Source organism: Cydia splendana, chromosome Z, assembly GCF_910591565.1.
Source record: "Cydia splendana chromosome Z, ilCydSple1.2, whole genome shotgun sequence".
Classification (NCBI taxonomy): domain Eukaryota; kingdom Metazoa; phylum Arthropoda; class Insecta; order Lepidoptera; family Tortricidae; genus Cydia; species Cydia splendana.
The window spans coordinates 41,103,023-41,122,387 of NC_085987.1; the positions used below are offsets into that span (position 1 = coordinate 41,103,023).

Sequence of the window (19,365 nt, forward strand, 5' to 3'; positions counted from 1 at the left end):
AACTCCTGCAATAACTTACTATTATATAAATTGTATTAAAGCTCACTTTCAAATACTGGCAGCTTGTCAATCTTCTCATTTAATTTCTTTTGCAGGTACAAAGTATAGTTTTCTTCATCCATTAAATACTGTGCAGGAACAAAACCTTTCTCTTCAGTGAGGTGTTTGCAGACAAACCACCAGTCCTGGTTCGTTGTTTCTGTGTGAAAATTAATATTAAATTTATAAATTGATCTATTAAACCATCAAAAATTACACACTGTAAAACTGTAAAATTTTTGGATTTACGAGACTCACCCAGTATATATAAACGTTCGCCTTCGACAAGGTTGATAGCCTCATCTGTTTCTGCTACATACGAGTATACGGCAAAGACAGTGTCGCCACTTCGTACATCGAGTGGAGTGTCTGGAAAAGCAAAAACATTTCAGGACGTCTATTATAATATACATATCTATTACTCAGATAATTGCGTGGTGGAGAAACTAAAAAACGATAACCGCGCTTACAGTGCAAAAATATTATCATTCATGACCTCCTTTACATCTGTCTTATAGAATTTACATTTTTTTGTATTTCACATTCGCTACTCACAGTATCACTTACATAATAAATACAGAAAAAAAAATGAGATGATCTTATCCATTCGACATTTTTCAACCAAAAGGCGGATAAGCGACTAGCTAAAGGATGTGTAACGTTAAACCGGGCCTTGGCCGGACCGGAGCTTACGGCGCATCGTTTTCTATGGGAAGCATCACGTGATCAACTGTTATGTCATAGAAAAGTAAGCGCCGGAAGCTGCGGCCCGGACACGGCCCGGTCTAACGTGAGTCATCCTTAAGTCTTATTTGCACCATCACACCAAAACACAAAAGGATTGAGATGTGTACAGTCAGCAGTAGAAGTTGCTAAGCGGGCGAGGTGTTTAAAATGATATTGACGCGACTTTATTGTTAAGAGGATATAAGAGCGTCTCAAGGTAATTTTGAACACCTCGCCCGCTCAGAAACTTCTGCTGCTGACTATACCTAGGACAACTAGCCCGACTGTTCAGTCTACGACTTATTTTGGCCTTGGTACGGTCACAGACTTTAATTGTTGATCCGTTTAGGGTTCAAGCTAATTTAGTTATCAATACTAAGGGTATGAAATGTCCAATGTATATAAAGTGAACCCTAAATGGCTCAACAATTAAAGTCTGTCTCCGTGACTGTAGCTGTTGCTACTAGGTTAAGTATCATTTTCGTATAGAGTTAGACCAAGCTAAGTTGGCAGCTATAATTTTCATAGAGTTTTGACGTTTAAAATAACACGCAGTATTGGCTATCATAATCGCTGCCAACTTAGCTTGGTCTAATTCTAGCTTAACTGTTTGGACGAGATTTTTTAATTAGAGAGCAAAGTATTTCATACTTTATTACTATAAATGTATCTTACCTGGGAAATCGATTTCCCTTGAAATTTTCATTGAGGCCTCTGCTTCTGTAATTGGTAAAATTATATATTTTATATAAGTAAGTGTAACACACACAGAATTAGCTATAGCAAAAAAGCAGGGGAAGTAAAGCTAAACTACACTTTTTCATATTTAATACTACTGGACTGGATGTTGTACAGCAGTTGGTTTTTAATTTTATAAAAGCATCTTTAAATTGTTTGTGGTTTATTTATTTATTCCATAAGTTTAATATGCCATTCCATTAAAATGTAACGTGTGTGACGTGAGTGTGGCCCATAATTTCCGAAAATCATTTTTTCTTGGAGGCAATTACTCCGTTCCCATTTTTTCCCAGTGGAATTTCTTCGCTTTATTTTATTTTTCGTGGACATTTTTTCATAAACTAAATTTTCCCTTTCTCCATTTATTCCCTTTTTGTTTTTAATCCCAGTAGTTAAAATAACCAGTAGGTTTTTTTTTTCACTAACTAAATATTCTCTATCTCCATATTTTCTCTTTTTTTAATGCTAGTGGTAAAAATAACCAGGTTTTTTTCAAATAGGTAGGTTAGGGTTGTTTTTTTTGATGACCCTAAAAACGAAACTGCTCCCTGAGATAGGTAGGTTAGGGGTTTTTTTTGATGACCCTAAAAACGAATCTGCTCCCAGAGATAGGTAGGTTAGGGTTATTGGCTGACAGCGTTTGGGGCAAATTTTTTACTTGTAGTTTTTGAGATTATGTTTTAATTTTAGTGTTTTTGATATTTGTTGTATGTGAAATACCTACAAGTAAGAAATATAATTAATACGTAGCGTCTGGTTGACGTAACTGGTGACCGAAGAGCTGGCGGCTACCTCGCACAACGTATCAGCATTGCGATACAGCGAGGAAATGCCGCCAGCATCCTTGGTACAATGCCTCAAGGGCCTATTTTAGATTTAAGCTAGTTATTAATTTCGTTTAGTAGTACCACTGTATATATATTGTATGTAAATAAAGATTTATTTAATAATTAATACACTATTAACATACAGTAACAAGAAAATATTATTCTAGATATTTAAAAGAACGAAAATTATAAGGAAAAGTTAATTTAAAAATATTAAAATAGGCGATTGCGGAAAAAAACCATTGGGAAAATATGGGAACGGAGTAATTGCCACCGAGTATGAATGATTTCGGGAAATTATGGGCAACGCAAAATATGAGAACGGAGTAATTGCCTCGAAGAAAAAATGATTTTCGGAAATTATGGGCCACACTCACATTTATGGAGTGATAAATTAACAAATAATTACACCATGACTAAAATGTACAGGCATTAAAATGGCGACTCATTACTACCTCTATTGCCGTGGAATGATCCATATTTTGGTGATTTTATTCAGTTTCTTATTTTTCAATGAATAAGCTAAAACGCTTACGCTAGATATACTACACCTTTGGATGATATTAATAAATAGCAATAATACTTTATTAATATTATTTATTTGGTATGACATAAAAGCATAAAAGCTCAATATGTAATTCACGTCAGCAGCCATAAAAAACGAACACGCTTTCTTTACCTTGAAGTTGCGATGGTTTCCTAGGCTTTCGTTTAGCTAAAATTGTTAACTGTTCTTCCTCAAATTCAATTTCATTCATTCTCTTTGGCTTAAGTTCGACGCTCAATTCTTCTACCTCGCTGACTTCATATGTAGGTTTCTTAGGTTTGCGTTTGATAAACATTTGTACATTTTCTTCAGATTCTACATCGCTAAGTATAATTTCTTCTGCCTGACTGTCATCTTCGATTTCTTGAGTTAGCTGTATAGAATGCTCGTCTGCTGCTTCAGACACCACCACTTTTTTCTTTGGTTTCAGTTTTATCTTACTCGACAAAGACAACTCTTCTGTTGAAAACTGTTCTACATGCGGTTTTACGTCAAAGGTAACTTCTTCCTGGTCATCAATTACATACTTGGGTTTTCTTTCCAGTTTTATGCTAACATCTTCTATAATTTCTGATCTATCAATGGACTTTGGTTTAGTCATTGTTACACTGATATCTTCTGTAGTTTCAGTAACAGGCTTCTTTGGCTTCTTTTTCATTGGCATCATTACGTTCGCTGTTTCATCCTCCTTTTCGTCGTCACTTTCTATTATTTCAACTATATCTGGGCCTTCCTCTTCTTCGTAGAACTTGATTGAAGCTTCTCCAGCTTCTTCGCTAAACGTTGGCTGTCTTTGCGGCTTTAATTTTACTTTACTTGACATAGAAATTTCCTCCTCAGCGTATGAATCTAATTGGATATTGAACTCTTGTTCGACGTCTTCCTTTGTTTTAGTTGATTTAGGCCTAAATGTAACTGTTTCTGGTTCTGTTACTTCAGGCAATGTCACGGAAGGCTTCCTTGTTGGTTTCAATTTCTTTTTAATTGTAACTTCATCGACAATTTCTTCGTGTATCTTGACGCTTGGGCGCCTATTTATGGTGAATTCAGCATGCTCATCTTTTGGTTCCTCAACAGAAATATCATCCTCCTCTTGAACGCTTTGCTTTACGGCTTGTACTATATCTTCCCGGCCAAAACTGGGCTTTTCAAGTTCAGTTTTTACAGCCTCTGGTAACTTAGGTTGTTTAATGGGTTTTTTCTTAATTTTAGCAGCCTCTTGTATGTTTCGCGATAGTATTCCATTCTGACGAACACTACCTAAAAAGCTTATGATGGGCTCTATAATATCTGGGGGCCAATCTGTCACGTATCTTATACGACTCTTTAGTTGGAACTTAGGAAGAGATACGTTAGCGCTATCTTGCTTGGGTTTCGCGACAGTTTTCTTAAGCTTGATTTGGTTAAATTGAGGCGCATCAACACTTTCAGCATGCTGTGGTTTATCTATCTCAAGAACTTTCCTTTCAATTTTTTGTGGAATAAGTTTTGGCTTAGGTTTCTTTGGTTTTTCTGCATTATCTGGTTTTGGTACTACTTTTTCTTTCTGATCTTTGGGAACTTCCACAGGCCCTATTTCTTTTTCTTTAGGTACCTCTTTTGGTATTTCCTGCATTTCATCGGGAATATCTTTGCTTGAAGAGAATTCAAATTCGTCTGGCTTTTCCAATTCGGGTTTTTCAGCATCAATATTCTTAAGTTTTAGTGGTTTTTTCTTAATTTTAGCTGCTTCCTTAATGTTTCTAGATAGCTCTCCATTTTGTCGGACACTGTTTAAATAACTGATAATTGGTTGCAATTCTTCAGGTGGCCAGTCGGTTATGTGTTTAATTCGACTTTTTAATTGGAATTTAGGTAACGTTACTGTTGACTGTTCAGCTTTAGGTTTTTGTACAGGTTTTTTCAACTTCAATTTTGCGAATTGTGGTCCTTCTACTTGTTCAGCAAACTGAGCTTTATGAACATCCAAAGATACCCTTTCAATTTTTAACGGTGTCAATTTTTTCTTAAGAGGTTGTTTTACGTCCCCGTTTTGTGATATGACTTCATTTTCTTCAACTGGAATTTCATCTACCGGCTTGCTTGGAACCGGTTCTGTCTTATCTTTCTTCTTTGGCTTCTTAGTCTTCTTTTCTTCCACCGAACTGGAACCTACAGGTTCAAGATCTGTGGATTCAAATCACAATCATTTATTATATAAATTAAACCTTGAAACATTTTAATGTATGTAAGAGTATGACTAAGAAAGAACACGTAACTCGTTCGGCACTCAAGGGAGGCTAGACACAGGTTACCTCTATCGGGCGGTGGCATTGATACAAGCTCGCATGAGATTGCGAGCATAACACAAAGCCTAGCTAGTAGCCAAATGTTTAGAAACATTTCAAGATGAAAAAATGCGCTCTGTCAACTTGCTGTATTTGTAACTTAATTTTTTGGATAACAATTGCAAAATTACTGTTTAAAATAATTTCGGATATTTTCCTTTAGTTACCTTTACTTCATACTGTAAACAGAACATTGTCATTTGTCACTTTAATAATAAGATAACATTTTGGTGATTTCTCAGAACAATGATTGGTAATAGATTAAAGGAACGCCCGCGGGCCGCAGGTTGCCGACCGCAGTTCTACACAATGGCTCACTATGATGGGGGATGGCTGATGGCGCGGCGAATGGCGATGGGATGGCCGCGGTGTCGGTTTTTCGTCCGCACATCAAAGGTAGTGGGCCAGCGATGGCGGTACGTATCTACACGTGGCCCAATCCCCAGTGCGTGCTCGAACGCGGTCGAGTGTGGACGTTTGTGCTCAGTATCAATTTACGGTTTTTTTTTTAATTAAAAATGACGAGTACGTGGCTTCATTATGGAAGTAATGATTATGAAGGAATAGGAAATTTACACAGACAGTACATTTACAATTTAAATAATAGTTATTTGTTTTACAAGGGGGCAAAGTTGTTGTTTAACCGCTCGTGCTAATATAGATACCCGAGCTAGCGAAAGATTCCAAAATTGAACCACGAGCGTAGGGAGTGGTTCGAAAAATGTAATCTTGAGCGTTGCGAGAGTTTCAAAGCACGAGGGTTAAACAAAATTTGCCCCCGAGTGAAACACAATTTTTTTTCCACTTTCACTTTAAATTTCACCACACCGACCCGAAGCAAATATTAAAGGCTACAAATATAATGACCACCAAAAAATACTTTGGTACCCTAAATAAAAAAATCATGCTTACCAAAAAAAATTACTGAACACCAAAAAAATAAGGCCTAAAAATACAAAAGTACCACCATCTTAATTACGACTGCACTTCAAATTGTATTCAAATACCAAATATATTGAATGATCACCAAATCTTGAAGACCAAATTAATGCGATATTTTCACCTAAATAAACCACTATGATTAACAAAAAATGTATACATATTACCAAATAAAGTAAACTAACTGATGCCAAAATTACTAGCCCCTCCCGCTCAACCTCCCGTACCCCGCACCGCATACCTACCTTACCTAATCTACTTTTCTAGTAGCATTTCGTTATGCTACTAGACAAGTAAGACAAACTGCTATCAGTTAAGTGGGTTAGGTTAGCACTGCGACCCATACAGAAACGAAATGGTACTAGAAAAGTAGGTAAGGTTAGGTTTGAACTGCGACCTTTACAGAAACGAAATGCTACTATAAAAGTGGGTTAGGTTAGGTTAGAACTGCGATCCTCACAGAACCGAAATGCAACTAAAAAAGTGGGCTAGGTTAAGTTTCAACTGTTACCCATACAGATACGAAATGCTACTAGAAAAGTGGGTTAGGTTAGGTTTGAACTGCGACCCATACAGAAACGAAATGCTACTAGAAAAGTGGGTTAGGTTTGCTATCCTATTAAAGCAAATGACTCCAAAATAATCATTCTTCTAGAAACGAAATGCTACTAGAAAAGTGGGTTAGGTTAGGTTTGAACTACGCCCCATACAGGACCAAACTGCTATCAGAAAAGTGGGTTAGGTTAGGTTTGAACTGCGACCCTTACAGAAACCAAATGCTACTAGAAAAATGGGTTAGGTTAGGTTTGAACTGCGACCCTTACAGAAAAGAAATGCTACTAGAAAAGTGGGTTAGGTTACGTTTGAACTGCGACCTTTACAGAAAAGAAATACCACTAGAAAAGTGGGATAGGTTTGGTTTGAACTGCGACCCTTACAGAAAAGAAATGCTACTAGAAAAGTGGGCTAGGTTAGGTTTGAACTGCGACCCTTGCAGAAAAGAAATGCTACTAGAAAAGTGGGTTAGGTTAGGTTTGAACTGCGACCCTTACAGAAAAGAAATGCTACTAGAAAAGTGGGTTAGGTTAGGTTTGAACTGCGACCCTTACAGAAAAAAAATGCTACTAGAAAAGTGGGTTAGGTTAGGTTTGAACTGCGACCCATGCTGAAACGAAATGGTACTAGAAAAGTGGGTTAGGTTAGGTTTGAACTGCGAACCTTGCAGAAAAGAAATGCTACTAGTAAAGTGGGTTAGGTTAGGTTAGGTTTGAACTGCGACCCTTACAGAAACGATATGCTACTAGAAAAGTGGGTTAGGTTAGGTTAGAACTGCGACTGTTACAGAAATAAAATGCTACTAGAAAAAGGTGACGAAGTGGATTAATTAATTTAATAGGATAACGATAATTATATTAAATATTTGCACATTTTTAATTAAAATGTGGTTACAGTTTTGGTGGTAATTTACTATTTTTGGGTTTACAATGATTATTTTGGAGTCATTTGCTTTAATATGATATCAAGATTTAAAAATTTGGTTATAATTTTACATTAAAATGGAGTTCTAATTTTGGTGGTCATTTACTATTTTTGGGTTTACAATGATTATTTTGGTGTCATTTTCTTTAATAGGATAGCAAGATGTAAAAATTTGGTTATCATTTCATATTAAAATGGGGTTTGAAATTTGGTAATCATTTACTATTTTTGGGTTAATAATGATTAGTTTGGTGTCATTTCCTTTAAAAGGATAGTAAAATGTAATAAAATTGGTAATAATATCACATTAAAATGGTGTTATAATTTTGGTGATCATTCATTATTTTAGGGTGGTAAAATAGATTTTTTTGGTATTAAATTTTACTAAATCTGGTGATCCGTTAAATAGCAGCCAATATTAAATGCAAAATATCAAACAAAATCAAACCAAATCAAATCCAAATGAATGTTATTAAATATTTATCATCCAACATCATCATTTAAAAGTCAATTCCAGCAAACATAAGAAAACAACTCAAAATTTGCATTTGATTACTTTGCCTCACATGTGAATAAAATGCAACTTTGCTATCAGTTTTTGAAGTGCAAAGTAAGCCTTTCCGAGCTGGTGTGGTGAAAATAAATATAACAATACATACCAATAGTTAAATAAATAAATATTAGATACATATCTAACTATACATACATACTACATAGTAAGTACATTGCACAATTTGCACAGCCATGTTGGTAAATAAATTAAGGAAATTTAGGTAACTTGAAATTAAAAAAGATATTTAATTAATTCTGTAAAAAAATCTGACATTCAATTTTTTTCGGGAAGTAGGTATCATCTATCATCAAAAAACCCCTGCAGCTTCTACGCCATTTCTTTTCAATTACTTGTAGAAAATATTGGTACGTGGCGTATCGATTGCTGCAACGGCTAATGCTTCCACGTCCATCTTGGAAACCGGATAGATCACAACTGAATGTCGCCATCGTGTAGTTGCGTTTCAACCATCGCATGGCCATCGTGTAGTGTAGTCTTTAAAATTAACAAACTGGTAATTAAAACCTGTACACGATGAAACCTGGCCACGCATGATGAGGTAAATCTTTTAACATTTCAAATATCTTATGGAATGGAACTACATACAATTATTAAATTATTATTACCGTTAAGTAATTCTAAGGCTAGCTGCCAATCCTCTCACACCTCCTCATACGCACCTACCTAGAAGTCCGACTAAGTTAAGAGACAAGACTGTCATGTAGTGTCATGTAATCATGTTATATAAGTTCTGACTGTAAATTGATTAATAGACATAGAATATATGTAGTGTGTGTGTTTGTGTGTGTACTGTGTATATTAAATGTTTTAACCTTGACGTTCTCGAGCTAACTTCAATGAGTCCATCTTTTACTTAAACTTCTTAAAAGTGTAATACTAAGACTATTTACTAGGAGTTTTGAAATATTAAGTGTGATTTCTGATTGGACTCCCTTTTTACGCTTGATGATATCCTGTGTGGTTTTCCTTGTAACTGTCTTACCTTCTAGTATCGTTTCAATTTCTTCCGAAATCGTCTCGGGCAGTTTGGTGGTTTTAGTGTGTGTTGGTTGCTCCTCTTCTAGCTCTTGGGACACATTAAAGGCGGTGATAGGTTCTTCACTTTCCTTTTCGGTTGCTGTGATTTCAGCCAACGGTTCTTTCGTTCCCTTTTTGATGACGCGCCTGGCTGGTTTGCGTTTTTTAACTTCGCTAGTTTCAGGTCGAACTTCATTGATTTCGATCTTTTCGAGAACTTCGTCTACGACCCTAGCGGTCTCTATTGTATGTGTGTCAACAAGTGGTGTTGTTTTGTCATCTGTGTATTCTTGTGTAGAGTGTACTGATATGATGGGTGTGTTATCGTCTACTTGTTCTGTGATGATTTGTGTGGTATCTGGAAGAGGTCCCTTCTTACACTTGATGATTTTATGTGTGGTTTTCTTTGTCACTGTCTTACCTGCGGGGGTAGTTTCAGTTTCTTCCGATATTTTCTCCGGCAGTTCAAAGATCTCAGCGGGAGTTGGTTGTTGTTCCTCCGGCGCTGAGGCAACCGTTACTGTGGTGATGGGTTCTTCGCCTTCCTTTTCGATTGTTGTTATTTCAGTCACCGGTTCTTTAGATCCCTTCTTAATGACGCCCTTAGTAGTTTTGACCTTTTTAACTCCGCCGGTATCAGTTCGTACTGGAGTAGCCTCTACCTTTTCGGGAGTTTCCTCCACGACCCTAGCAGTTTTAAGTGTGTGTGTGTCTATTAGTGGTGTTGTGGTGTCATCTGTATATTCTTGTGTAGTGTGTACTGATATAATAGGTGTGCTATCGTTTACTTGTTCTGTGTATTCTTGTGTAGTGTGTACTGTTATGATAGGTGTGCTATCGTCTACTTGTTCTGTGGTGATTTGTGTGGTATCTGTAAGAGGTCCCTTTTTACGCTTAATGATTCTCTTTGTAGTTTTCTTTGTAACTGTCTTACCTTCTGGTGCAGTTTCAGTTTCTTCTGCTATCTCTTCTGGCAGCTCAACGGTCTCTATCGGTGTCGTTTGATTATCCTCTGGCGCCGGGGAAACCGTAACTGTTGTGATGGGCTCTTCACCTTCCTTTTCGATTGTTGTTATTTCAGTCACCGGTTCTTTAGGTCCCTTTTTAATGACGCGCTTTGTGGTTTTGACTTTTTTGACTTCGCCGGTATCAGTTCGTACTTGAGTGACCTCGACCTTTTCGGGAGCTTCCTCTACGACCCTAGCAGTTTCAAGTATGTGTGTATCGAATAGTGGTTTTGTGGTGTCATCTGTGTATTCTTGTGTAGTGTGTACTGATATGATAGGTGTGCTATCGTCTACTTGTTCTGTGGTGATTTGTGTGGTATCTGTAAGAGGTCCCTTTTTACGCTTAATGATTCTCTTTGTAGTTTTCGTTGTAACTGTCTTACCTTCTGGTGTAGTTTCAGTTTCTTCTGCTATCTCTTCTGGCAGCTCAACGGTCTCTATCGGTGTCGTTTGATCATCCTCTGGCGCTGGGGAAACCGTAACTGTTGTGATGGGCTCTTCACCTTCCTTTTCAATTGTTGTTATTTCAGTCACCGGTTCTTTAGGTCCCTTTTTAATGACGCGCTTTGTGGTTTTGACTTTTTTGACTTCGCCGGTATCAGTTCGTACTTGAGTGACCTCGACCTTTTCGGGAGCTTCCTCTACGACCCTAGCAGTTTCAAGTATGTGTGTATCGAATAGTGGTTTTGTGGTGTCATCTGTGTATTCTGGTGTAGTGTGTACTGATATGATAGGTGTGCTATCGTCTACTTGTTCTGTGGTGATTTGTGTGGTATCTGTAAGAGGTCCCTTTTTACGCTTAATGATTCTCTTTGTAGTTTTCTTTGTAACTGTCTTACCTTCTGGTGTAGTTTCAGTTTCTTCTGCTATCTCTTCTGGCAGCTCAACGGTCTCTATCGGTGTCGTTTGATCATCCTCTGGCGCTGGGGAAACCGTAACTGTTGTGATGGGCTCTTCACCTTCCTTTTCGATTGTTGTTATTTCGGTCACCGGTTCTTTAGGTCCCTTTTTAATGACGCGCTTTGTGGTTTTGACCTTTTTGACTTCCCCGGTATCTGTGCGTACTTGAGTGACCTCGACATTTTCGGGAGCTTCCTCTACGACCCTAGCAGTTTCAAGTATGTGTGTATCGAATAGTGGTTTTGTGGTGTCATCTGTGTATTCTTGTGTAGTGTGTACTGATATGATAGGTGTGCTATCGTTTACTTGTTCTGTGTATTCTTGTGTAGTGTGTACTGATATGATAGGTGTGCTATCGTCTACTTGTTCTGTGGTGATTTGTGTGGTATCTGTAAGAGGTCCCTTTTTACGCTTAATAATTCTCTTTGTAGTTTTCTTTGTAACTGTCTTACCTTCTGGTGTAGTTTCAGTTTCTTCTGCTATCTCTTCTGGCAGCTCAACGGTCTCTATCGGTGTCGTTTGATCATCCTCTGGCGCCGGGGAAACCGAAACTGTTGTGATGGGCTCTTCACCTTCCTTTTCGATTGTTGTTATTTCAGTCACCGGTTCTTTAGGTCCCTTTTTAATGACGCGCTTTGTGGTTTTGACCTTTTTGACTTCGCCGGTATCAGTTCGTACTTGAGTGACCTCGACCTTTTCGGGAGCTTCCTCTACGACCCTAGCAGTTTCAAGTATGTGTGTATCGAATAGTGGTTTTGTGGTGTCATCTGTGTATTCTTGTGTAGTGTGTACTGATATGATAGGTGTGCTATCGTCTACTTGTTCTGTGGTGATTTGTGTGGTATCTGTAAGAGGTCCCTTTTTACGCTTAATGATTCTCTTTGTAGTTTTCTTTGTAACTGTCTTACCTTCTGGTGTAGTTTCAGTTTCTTCTGCTATCTCTTCTGGCAGCTCAACGGTCTCTATCGGTGTCGTTTGATCATCCTCTGGCGCTGGGGAAACCATAACTGTTGTGATGGGCTCTTCACCTTCCTTTTCGATTGTTGTTATTTCGGTCACCGGTTCTTTAGGTCCCTTTTTAATGACGCGCTTTGTGGTTTTGACCTTTTTGACTTCCCCGGTATCTGTGCGTACTTGAGTGACCTCGACATTTTCGGGAGCTTCCTCTACGACCCTAGCAGTTTCAAGTATGTGTGTATCGAATAGTGGTTTTGTGGTGTCATCTGTGTATTCTTGTGTAGTGTGTACTGATATGATAGGTGTGCTATCGTTTACTTGTTCTGTGTATTCTTGTGTAGTGTGTACTGATATGATAGGTGTGCTATCGTCTACTTGTTCTGTGGTGATTTGTGTGGTATCTGTAAGAGGTCCCTTTTTACGCTTAATAATTCTCTTTGTAGTTTTCTTTGTAACTGTCTTACCTTCTGGTGTAGTTTCAGTTTCTTCTGCTATCTCTTCTGGCAGCTCAACGGTCTCTATCGGTGTCGTTTGATCATCCTCTGGCGCCGGGGAAACCGAAACTGTTGTGATGGGCTCTTCACCTTCTTTTTCGATTGTTGTAATTTCAGTCACCGGTTCTTTTGGTCCCCTTTTGATTACGCGCTTAGTAGTTTTGACCTTTTTGACATCGCCGGTATCAGTTCGTACTTGAGTGACCTCAACCTTTTCGGGAGTTTCCTCTACGACTCTAGCAATTTCAAGTGTGTGTGTGTCCAGTAAAGGTTTTGTGGTGTCATCATGTAATTCTTGTGTGGTGTGTACTGAAATGATAGGTGTTTCATCGTCTACTTGTTCTGTGGTGATTTGTGTAGTTTCTGTTAGTGGTCCCTTTTTACGCTTAATGGTTCTCTTTGTAGTTTTCTTTGTAACTGTCTTACCTTCTGGTGTAGTGTCAGTTTCTTCTGCTATCTCTTCTGGCAGCTCAATGGTCTCTATCGGTGTCGTTTGATCTTCCTCAGGTGCTGGGGAAACCGTAACTGTTGTGATGGGCTCTTCACCTTCTTTTTCGATTGTTGTAATTTCAGTCACCGGTTCTTTAGGTCCCTTTTTGATTACTCGCTTAGTAGTTTTGACCTTCTTAACTTCACCGGTGTTAGTTCGTACTTGAGTAACCTCTACCTTTTCGGGACTTTCCTCTACGACCCTAGCAGATTCAAGTGTGTGTGTATCCAATATAGGTGTTGTGATGTCATCATGTAATTCTTGTGTGGTGTGTACTGAAATAATAGGTGTTTCATCGTCTACTTGTTCTGTGGTGATTTGTGTAGTTTCTGTAAGCGGTCCCTTTTTACGCTTAATGATTCTCTTTGTCGTTTTCTTTGTAACTGTCTTACCTTCTGGTGTAGTTTCAGTTTCTTCTGCTATCTCTTCTGGCAGCTCAACGGTCTCTATCGGTGTCGTTTGATCACCCTCTGGCGCTGGGGAAACCGTAACTGTTGTGATGGGCTCTTCACCTTCCTTTTCGATTGTTGTTATTTCGGTCACCGGTTCTTTAGGTCCCTTTTTAATGACGCGCTTTGTGGTTTTGACCTTTTTGACTTCCCCGGTATCTGTGCGTACTTGAGTGACCTCGACATTTTCGGGAGCTTCCTCTACGACCCTAGCAGTTTCAAGTATGTGTGTATCGAATAGTGGTTTTGTGGTGTCATCTGTGTATTCTTGTGTAGTGTGTACTGATATGATAGGTGTGCTATCGTCTACTTGTTCTGTGGTGATTTGTGTGGTATCTGTAAGAGGTCCCTTTTTACGCTTAATGATTCTCTTTGTAGTTTTCTTTGTAACTGTCTTACCTTCTGGAGTAGTTTCAGTTTCTTCTGCTATCTCTTCTGGCATCTCAACGGTCTCTATCGGTGCCGTTCGATCTTCCTCTGGCGCTGGAGAAACCGTAACTGTTGTGATGGGCTCTTCACCTTCCTTTTCGATTGTTGTAATTTCGGTAACTGGTTCTTTTGGTCCCGTTTTGATAACGCGCTTAGTAGTTTTGACCTTTTTGACTTCGCCGGTATCAGTGCGTACTTGAGTGACCTCTACCTTTTCGGGAGTTTCCTGTACGACCCTAGCAGATTCAAGTGTATGTGTATCCAATATAGGTGTTGTGGTGTCATCATGTAATTCTTGTGTGGTGTGTACTGAAATAATAGGTGTTTCACCGTCTACTTGTTCGGTGGTGATTTGTGTAGTTTCTGTTAGTGGTCCCTTTTTACGCTTAATGATTCTCTTTGTAGTTTTCTTCGTAACTATCTTACCTTCTGGTGTAGTGTCAGTTTCTTCTGCTATCTCTTCTGGCAACTCAACGGTCTCTATCGGCGTCGTTTGATCTTCCTCTGGCGCTGGGGAAACCGTAACTGTTGTGATGGGCTCTTCACCTTCTTTTTCGATTGTTGTAATTTCAGTCACCGGTTCTTTTGGTCCCTTTTTGATTATGCGCTTAGTAGTTTTGACCTGTTTAACTTCACCGGTGTCAGTTCGTACTTGAGTGACCTCTATCTTTTCGGGAGTTTCCTCTACGACCCTAGCAGATTCAAGTGTATGTGTATCCAATAAAGGTTTTGTGGTGTCATCATGTAATTCTTGTGTGGTGTGTACTGAAATGATAGGTGTTTCATCGTCTACTTGTTCGGTGGTGATTTGTGTAGTTTCTGTTAGTGGTCCCTTTTTACGCTTAATGATTCTCTTTGTAGTTTTCTTTGTAACTGTCTTACCTTCTGGAGTAGTTTCAGTTTCTTCTGCTATCTCTTCTGGTATCTCAACGGTCTCTATCGGTGCCGTTCGATCTTCCTCTGGCGCTGGGGAAACCGTAACTGTTGTGATGGGCTCTTCACCTTCCTTTTCGATTGTTGTAATTTCGGTAACTGGTTCTTTTGGTCCCTTTTTGATAACGCGCTTAGTAGTTTTGACCTTTTTGACTTCGCCGGTATCAGTTCGTACTTGAGTGACCTCTACCTTTTCGGGAGTTTCCTGTACGACCCTAGCAGATTCAAGTGTATGTGTATCCAATAAAGGTTTTGTGGTGTCATCATGTAATTCTTGTGTGGTGTGTACTGAAATGATAGGTGTTTCATCGTCTACTTGTTCGGTGGTGATTTGTGTAGTTTCTGTAAGTGGTCCCTTTTTACGCTTAATGATTCCCTTTGTAACTGTCTTACCTTTTGGTGTAGTGTCTGTTTCTTCTGCTATCTCTTCTGGCAGCTCAACGGTCTCTATCGGCGTCGTTTGATCTTCCTCTGGCGCTGGGGAAACCGTAACTGTTGTGATGGGCTCTTCACCTTCTTTTTCAATTGTTGTAATTTCAGTCACCGGTTCTTTTGGTCCCTTTTTGATTACGCGCTTAGTAGTTTTGACCTTTTTGACTTCGCCGGTATCAGTTCGTACTTTAGTGACCTCAACCTTTTCGGGAGTTTCCTCTACGACTCTAGCAGTTTCAAGTGTGTATGTGTCCAATAATGGTTTGGTGGTGTCATCATGTAATTCTTGTGTGGTATGTACTGAAATGATAGGTGTTTCATCGTCTACTTGTTCAGTGGTGATTTGTGTAGTTTCTGTTAGTGGGCCCTTTTTACGCTTAATGGTTCTCTTTGTAGTTTTCTTTGTAACTGTCTTACCTTCTGGTGTAGTGTCAGTTTCTTCTGCTATCTCTTCTGGCAGCTCAATGGTCTCTATCGGTGTCGTTTGATCTTCTTCAGGCGCTGGGGAAACCGTAACTGTTGTGATGGGCTCTTCACCTTCTTTTTCGATTGTTGTAATTTCAGTCACCGGTTCTTTTGGTCCCCTTTTGATTACGCGCTTAGTAGTTTTGACCTTTTTGACTTCGCCGGTATCAGTTCGTACTTGAGTGACCTCAACCTTTTCGGGAGTTTCCTCTACGACTCTAGCAATTTCAGGTGTGTGTGTGTCCAGTAAAGGTTTTGTGGTGTCATCATGTAATTCTTGTGTGGTGTGTACTGAAATGATAGGTGTTTCATCGTCTACTTGTTCTGTGGTGATTTGTGTAGTTTCTGTTAGTGGTCCCTTTTTACGCTTAATGGTTCTCTTTGTAGTTTTCTTTGTAACTGTCTTACCTTCTGGTGTAGTGTCAGTTTCTTCTGCTATCTCTTCTGGCAGCTCAACGGTCTCTATCGTTGTCGTTTGATCTTCCTCAGGTGCTGGGGAAACCGTAACTGTTGTGATGGGCTCTTCACCTTCTTTTTCGATTGTTGTAATTTCAGTCACCGGTTCTTTAGGTCCCTTTTTAATTAGGCGCTTAGTAGTTTTGACCTTCTTAACTTCACCGGTGTCAGTTCGTACTTGAGTAACCTCTACCTTTTCGGGACTTTCCTCTACGACCCTAGCAGATTCAAGTGTGTGTGTATCCAATATAGGTGTTGTGATGTCATCATGTAATTCTTGTGTGGTGTGTACTGAAATAATAGGTGTTTCATCGTCTACTTGTTCTGTGGTGATTTGTGTAGTTTCTGTAAGCGGTCCCTTTTTACGCTTAATGATTCTCTTTGTCGTTTTCTTTGTAACTGTCTTACCTTCTGGTGTAGTTTCAGTTTCTTCTGCTATCTCTTCTGGCAGCTCAACGGTCTCTATCGGTGTCGTTTCATCCTCCTCTGGCACTAGGGCAACCGTCACTGTGGTAATGGGTTCATCACCCTCTTTTTCGATTGTGGTGATTTCGGTAACCGGTTCCTTTGGACCCTTTTTGATGATGCGCTTGGTAGTTTTGACCTTCTTTACATCACCAGTTTCGGTACGCACTTGCGTGATCTCGACCTTCTCAGGAGCTTCTTCGACGACCGTAGCTTTCTCAGGTGTGTGTTTTGTGTCTAATGGTGTAGTTGTATCATCAGTAATTTCTTGTGTGGTGTGTACAGATATGACAGGTGTTTCATCGTCTACTTGTTCAGTGGTGATTTGTGTAGTTTCTGTAAGTGGTCCCTTCTTACGCTTGATGATTCTCTTGGTAGTTTTCTTTGTGACTGTCTTACCTTCGGGCGTCGTTTCGCTTTGTTCTGCTACCTCTTCTGGTAGCTCAATGGTTTCTTCTGGTGTTATCTGATCATCCTCCTCTGGCACTGGGGCAACCGTCACTGTGGTGATGGGTTCTTCACCCTCTTTTTCGATTGTTGTGATTTCGGTAACTGGTTCTTTTGGACCCTTTTTGATGACGCGCTTGGTAGTTTTGACCTTCTTTACATCACCAGTTTCGGTACGCACTTGCGTGATCTCGACCTTCTCAGGAGCTTCTTCGACGACCGTAGCTTTCTCAGGTGTGTGTTTTGTGTCTAATGGTGTAGTTGTATCATCAGTAATTTCTTGTGTGGTGTGTACAGATATGACAGGTGTTTCATCGTCTACTTGTTCAGTGGTGATTTGTGTAGTTTCTGTAAGTGGTCCCTTCTTACGCTTGATGATTCTCTTGGTAGTTTTCTTTGTGACTGTCTTACCTTCGGGCGTCGTTTCGCTTTGTTCTGCTACCTCTTCTGGTAGCTCAATGGTTTCTTCTGGTGTTATCTGATCATCCTCCTCTGGCACTGGGGCAACCGTCACTGTGGTGATGGGTTCTTCACCCTCTTTTTCGATTGTTGTGATTTCGGTAACTGGTTCTTTTGGACCCTTTTTGATGACGCGCTTGGTTGTTTTGACCTTCTTTACATCACCACTTTCGGTGCGTATTTGCGTGATCTCGACCTTCTCAGGAGCTTCTTCGACGACCCTAGCTTTCTCAGGTGTGTGTTTTGTGTCAAATGGTGTAGTTGTATCATCAGTAATTTCTTGTGTGGTGTGTACTGATATGACCGGTGTTTCATCGTCTACTTGTTCAGTGGTGATTTGTGTGGTTTCTGTAAGTGGTCCCTTCTTACGCTTGATGATTCTTTTGGTGGTTTTCTTTGTGACTGTCTTACCTTCGGGTGTCGTTTCCTTCTGTTCTGCTACCTCTTCTGGTAGCTCAATGGTTTCTTCTGGCTTAATCTGCTCTTCCTCTGGCACTGGGGCAACCGTCACTGTTGTAATGGGCTCTTCACCTTCTTTTTCGATTGTTGTTATTTCGGTAACTGGTTCTTTTGGACCCTTTTTGATGATGCGCTTGGTAGTTTTGACCTTCTTTACATCACCAGTTTCGGTACGCACTTGCGTGATCTCGACCTTCTCAGGAGCTTCCTCGACGACCCTAGCTTTCTCAGGTGTTCGTTTTGTGTCAAATGGTGTAGTTGTATCATCAGTAATTTCTTGTGTGGTGTGTACTGATATGACCGGTGTTTCATCGTCTACTTGTTCAGTGGTGATTTGTGTGGTTTCTGTAAGTGGTCCCTTCTTACGCTTGATGATTCTCTTGGTAGTTTTCTTTGTGACTGTCTTACCTTCGGGCGTCGTTTCCTTCTGTTCTGCTACCTCTTCTGGTAGCTCAATGGTTTCTTCTGGTTTAATCTGTTCCTCCTCTGGCACTGGGGCAACTTTCACTGTGGTAATGGGTTCTTCACCCTCTTTTTCGATTGTTGTGATTTCGGTAACAGGTTCTTTTGGACCCTTTTTAATAACGCGCTTGGTAGTTTTGACCTTCTTTAAATCACCAGTTTTGGTACGCACTTGTGTGATCTCGACTTTCTCAGGAGCTTCTTCGACGACCCTAGCTTTCTCAGGTGTGTGTTTTTCATTAAATGGTGTAGTTGTATCATCAGTAATTTCTTGTGTGGTGTGTACTGATATGACAGGTGTCTCATCGTCTACTTGTTCGGTGGTTATTTGTGTGGTTTCTGTAAGTGGTCCCTTCTTACGCTTGATGATTCTCTTGGTAGTTTTCTTTGTGACTGTCTTACCTTCGGGCGTCGTTTCACTCTGTTCTGCTACCTCTTCTGGTAGCTCGATGGTCTCTGCTGGTGTGATCTGTTCTTCCTCTGGCACTGGGGTAACTTTCACTGTTGTAATGGGCTCTTCACCTTCTTTTTCGATTGTTGTTATTTCGGTAACTGGTTCTTTTGGACCCTTTTTGATGACGCGTTTGGTAGTTTTGACCTTCTTTACATCACCAGTTTCGGTACGAACTTGTGTGATCTCGACCTTCTCAGGAGCTTCTTCGACGACCCTAGCTTTCTCAGGTGTGTGTTTTGTGTCAAATGGTGTAGTAGTATCATCAGTAATTTCTTGTGTGGTGTGTACTGATATGACAGGTGTTTCATCGTCTACTTGATCAGTGGTGATTTGTGTCGTTTCTGTAAGTGGTCCCTTCTTACGCTTGATGATTCTCTTGGTTGTTTTCTTTGTG

The 19,365-nt window shown here is 39.7% G+C and overlaps 3 protein-coding genes across 12 annotated transcripts in view; 1 reads left to right on the plus strand and 2 right to left on the minus strand.

Annotated features, from left to right (window-relative positions):
- LOC134804104 (uncharacterized) overlaps window positions 1–19,365 on the plus strand; it is a 450,088-nt gene that overhangs the window by 166,611 nt on the left and 264,112 nt on the right. The gene's annotated exons all lie outside the window — the stretch shown is intronic.
- Window positions 1–19,365, minus strand: part of LOC134804031 (titin) — a 151,530-nt gene that overhangs the window by 13,006 nt on the left and 119,159 nt on the right. For 7 of the 10 annotated variants that reach the window (XM_063776890.1, XM_063776887.1, XM_063776893.1 and 4 more), the window contains 4 exons: window positions 3,010–5,043; window positions 1,441–1,485; window positions 298–408; window positions 47–199 (listed from right to left, as the gene is read on the minus strand). The exons of 1 other annotated variant lie outside the window; for it this stretch is intronic. In XM_063776890.1, coding sequence (XP_063632960.1) covers window positions 47–199; window positions 298–408; window positions 1,441–1,485; window positions 3,010–5,043 — 2,343 coding nt within the window. Of the gene's footprint in view, window positions 1–46; window positions 200–297; window positions 409–1,440; window positions 1,486–3,009; window positions 5,044–18,007; window positions 18,660–19,365 lie in introns of all 10 variants that reach the window. 2 more of the 10 variants (XM_063776886.1, XM_063776896.1) reach the window with 2 other exon arrangements.
- Window positions 5,379–17,911, minus strand: LOC134805129 (titin-like). The gene is made up of 4 exons (XM_063778429.1): window positions 17,901–17,911; window positions 12,738–17,817; window positions 9,179–12,224; window positions 5,379–5,383 (listed from the first exon to the last, which is right to left on the minus strand). The coding sequence occupies exons 1-4, from the start codon at window positions 17,909–17,911 to the stop codon at window positions 5,379–5,381; spliced, it is 8,142 nt and encodes a 2,713-aa protein (XP_063634499.1).

What these genes read in the sequence shown, in the direction of transcription:
- LOC134805129 (XM_063778429.1), bottom strand. An exon ending in ATACCGGCGATGTCAAAAAG is followed by an intron (nt 12,225 to 12,737) that starts GTCAAAACTACT and finishes GAAGTCAAAAAG; the next exon opens with GTCAAAACCACAAAGCGCGT.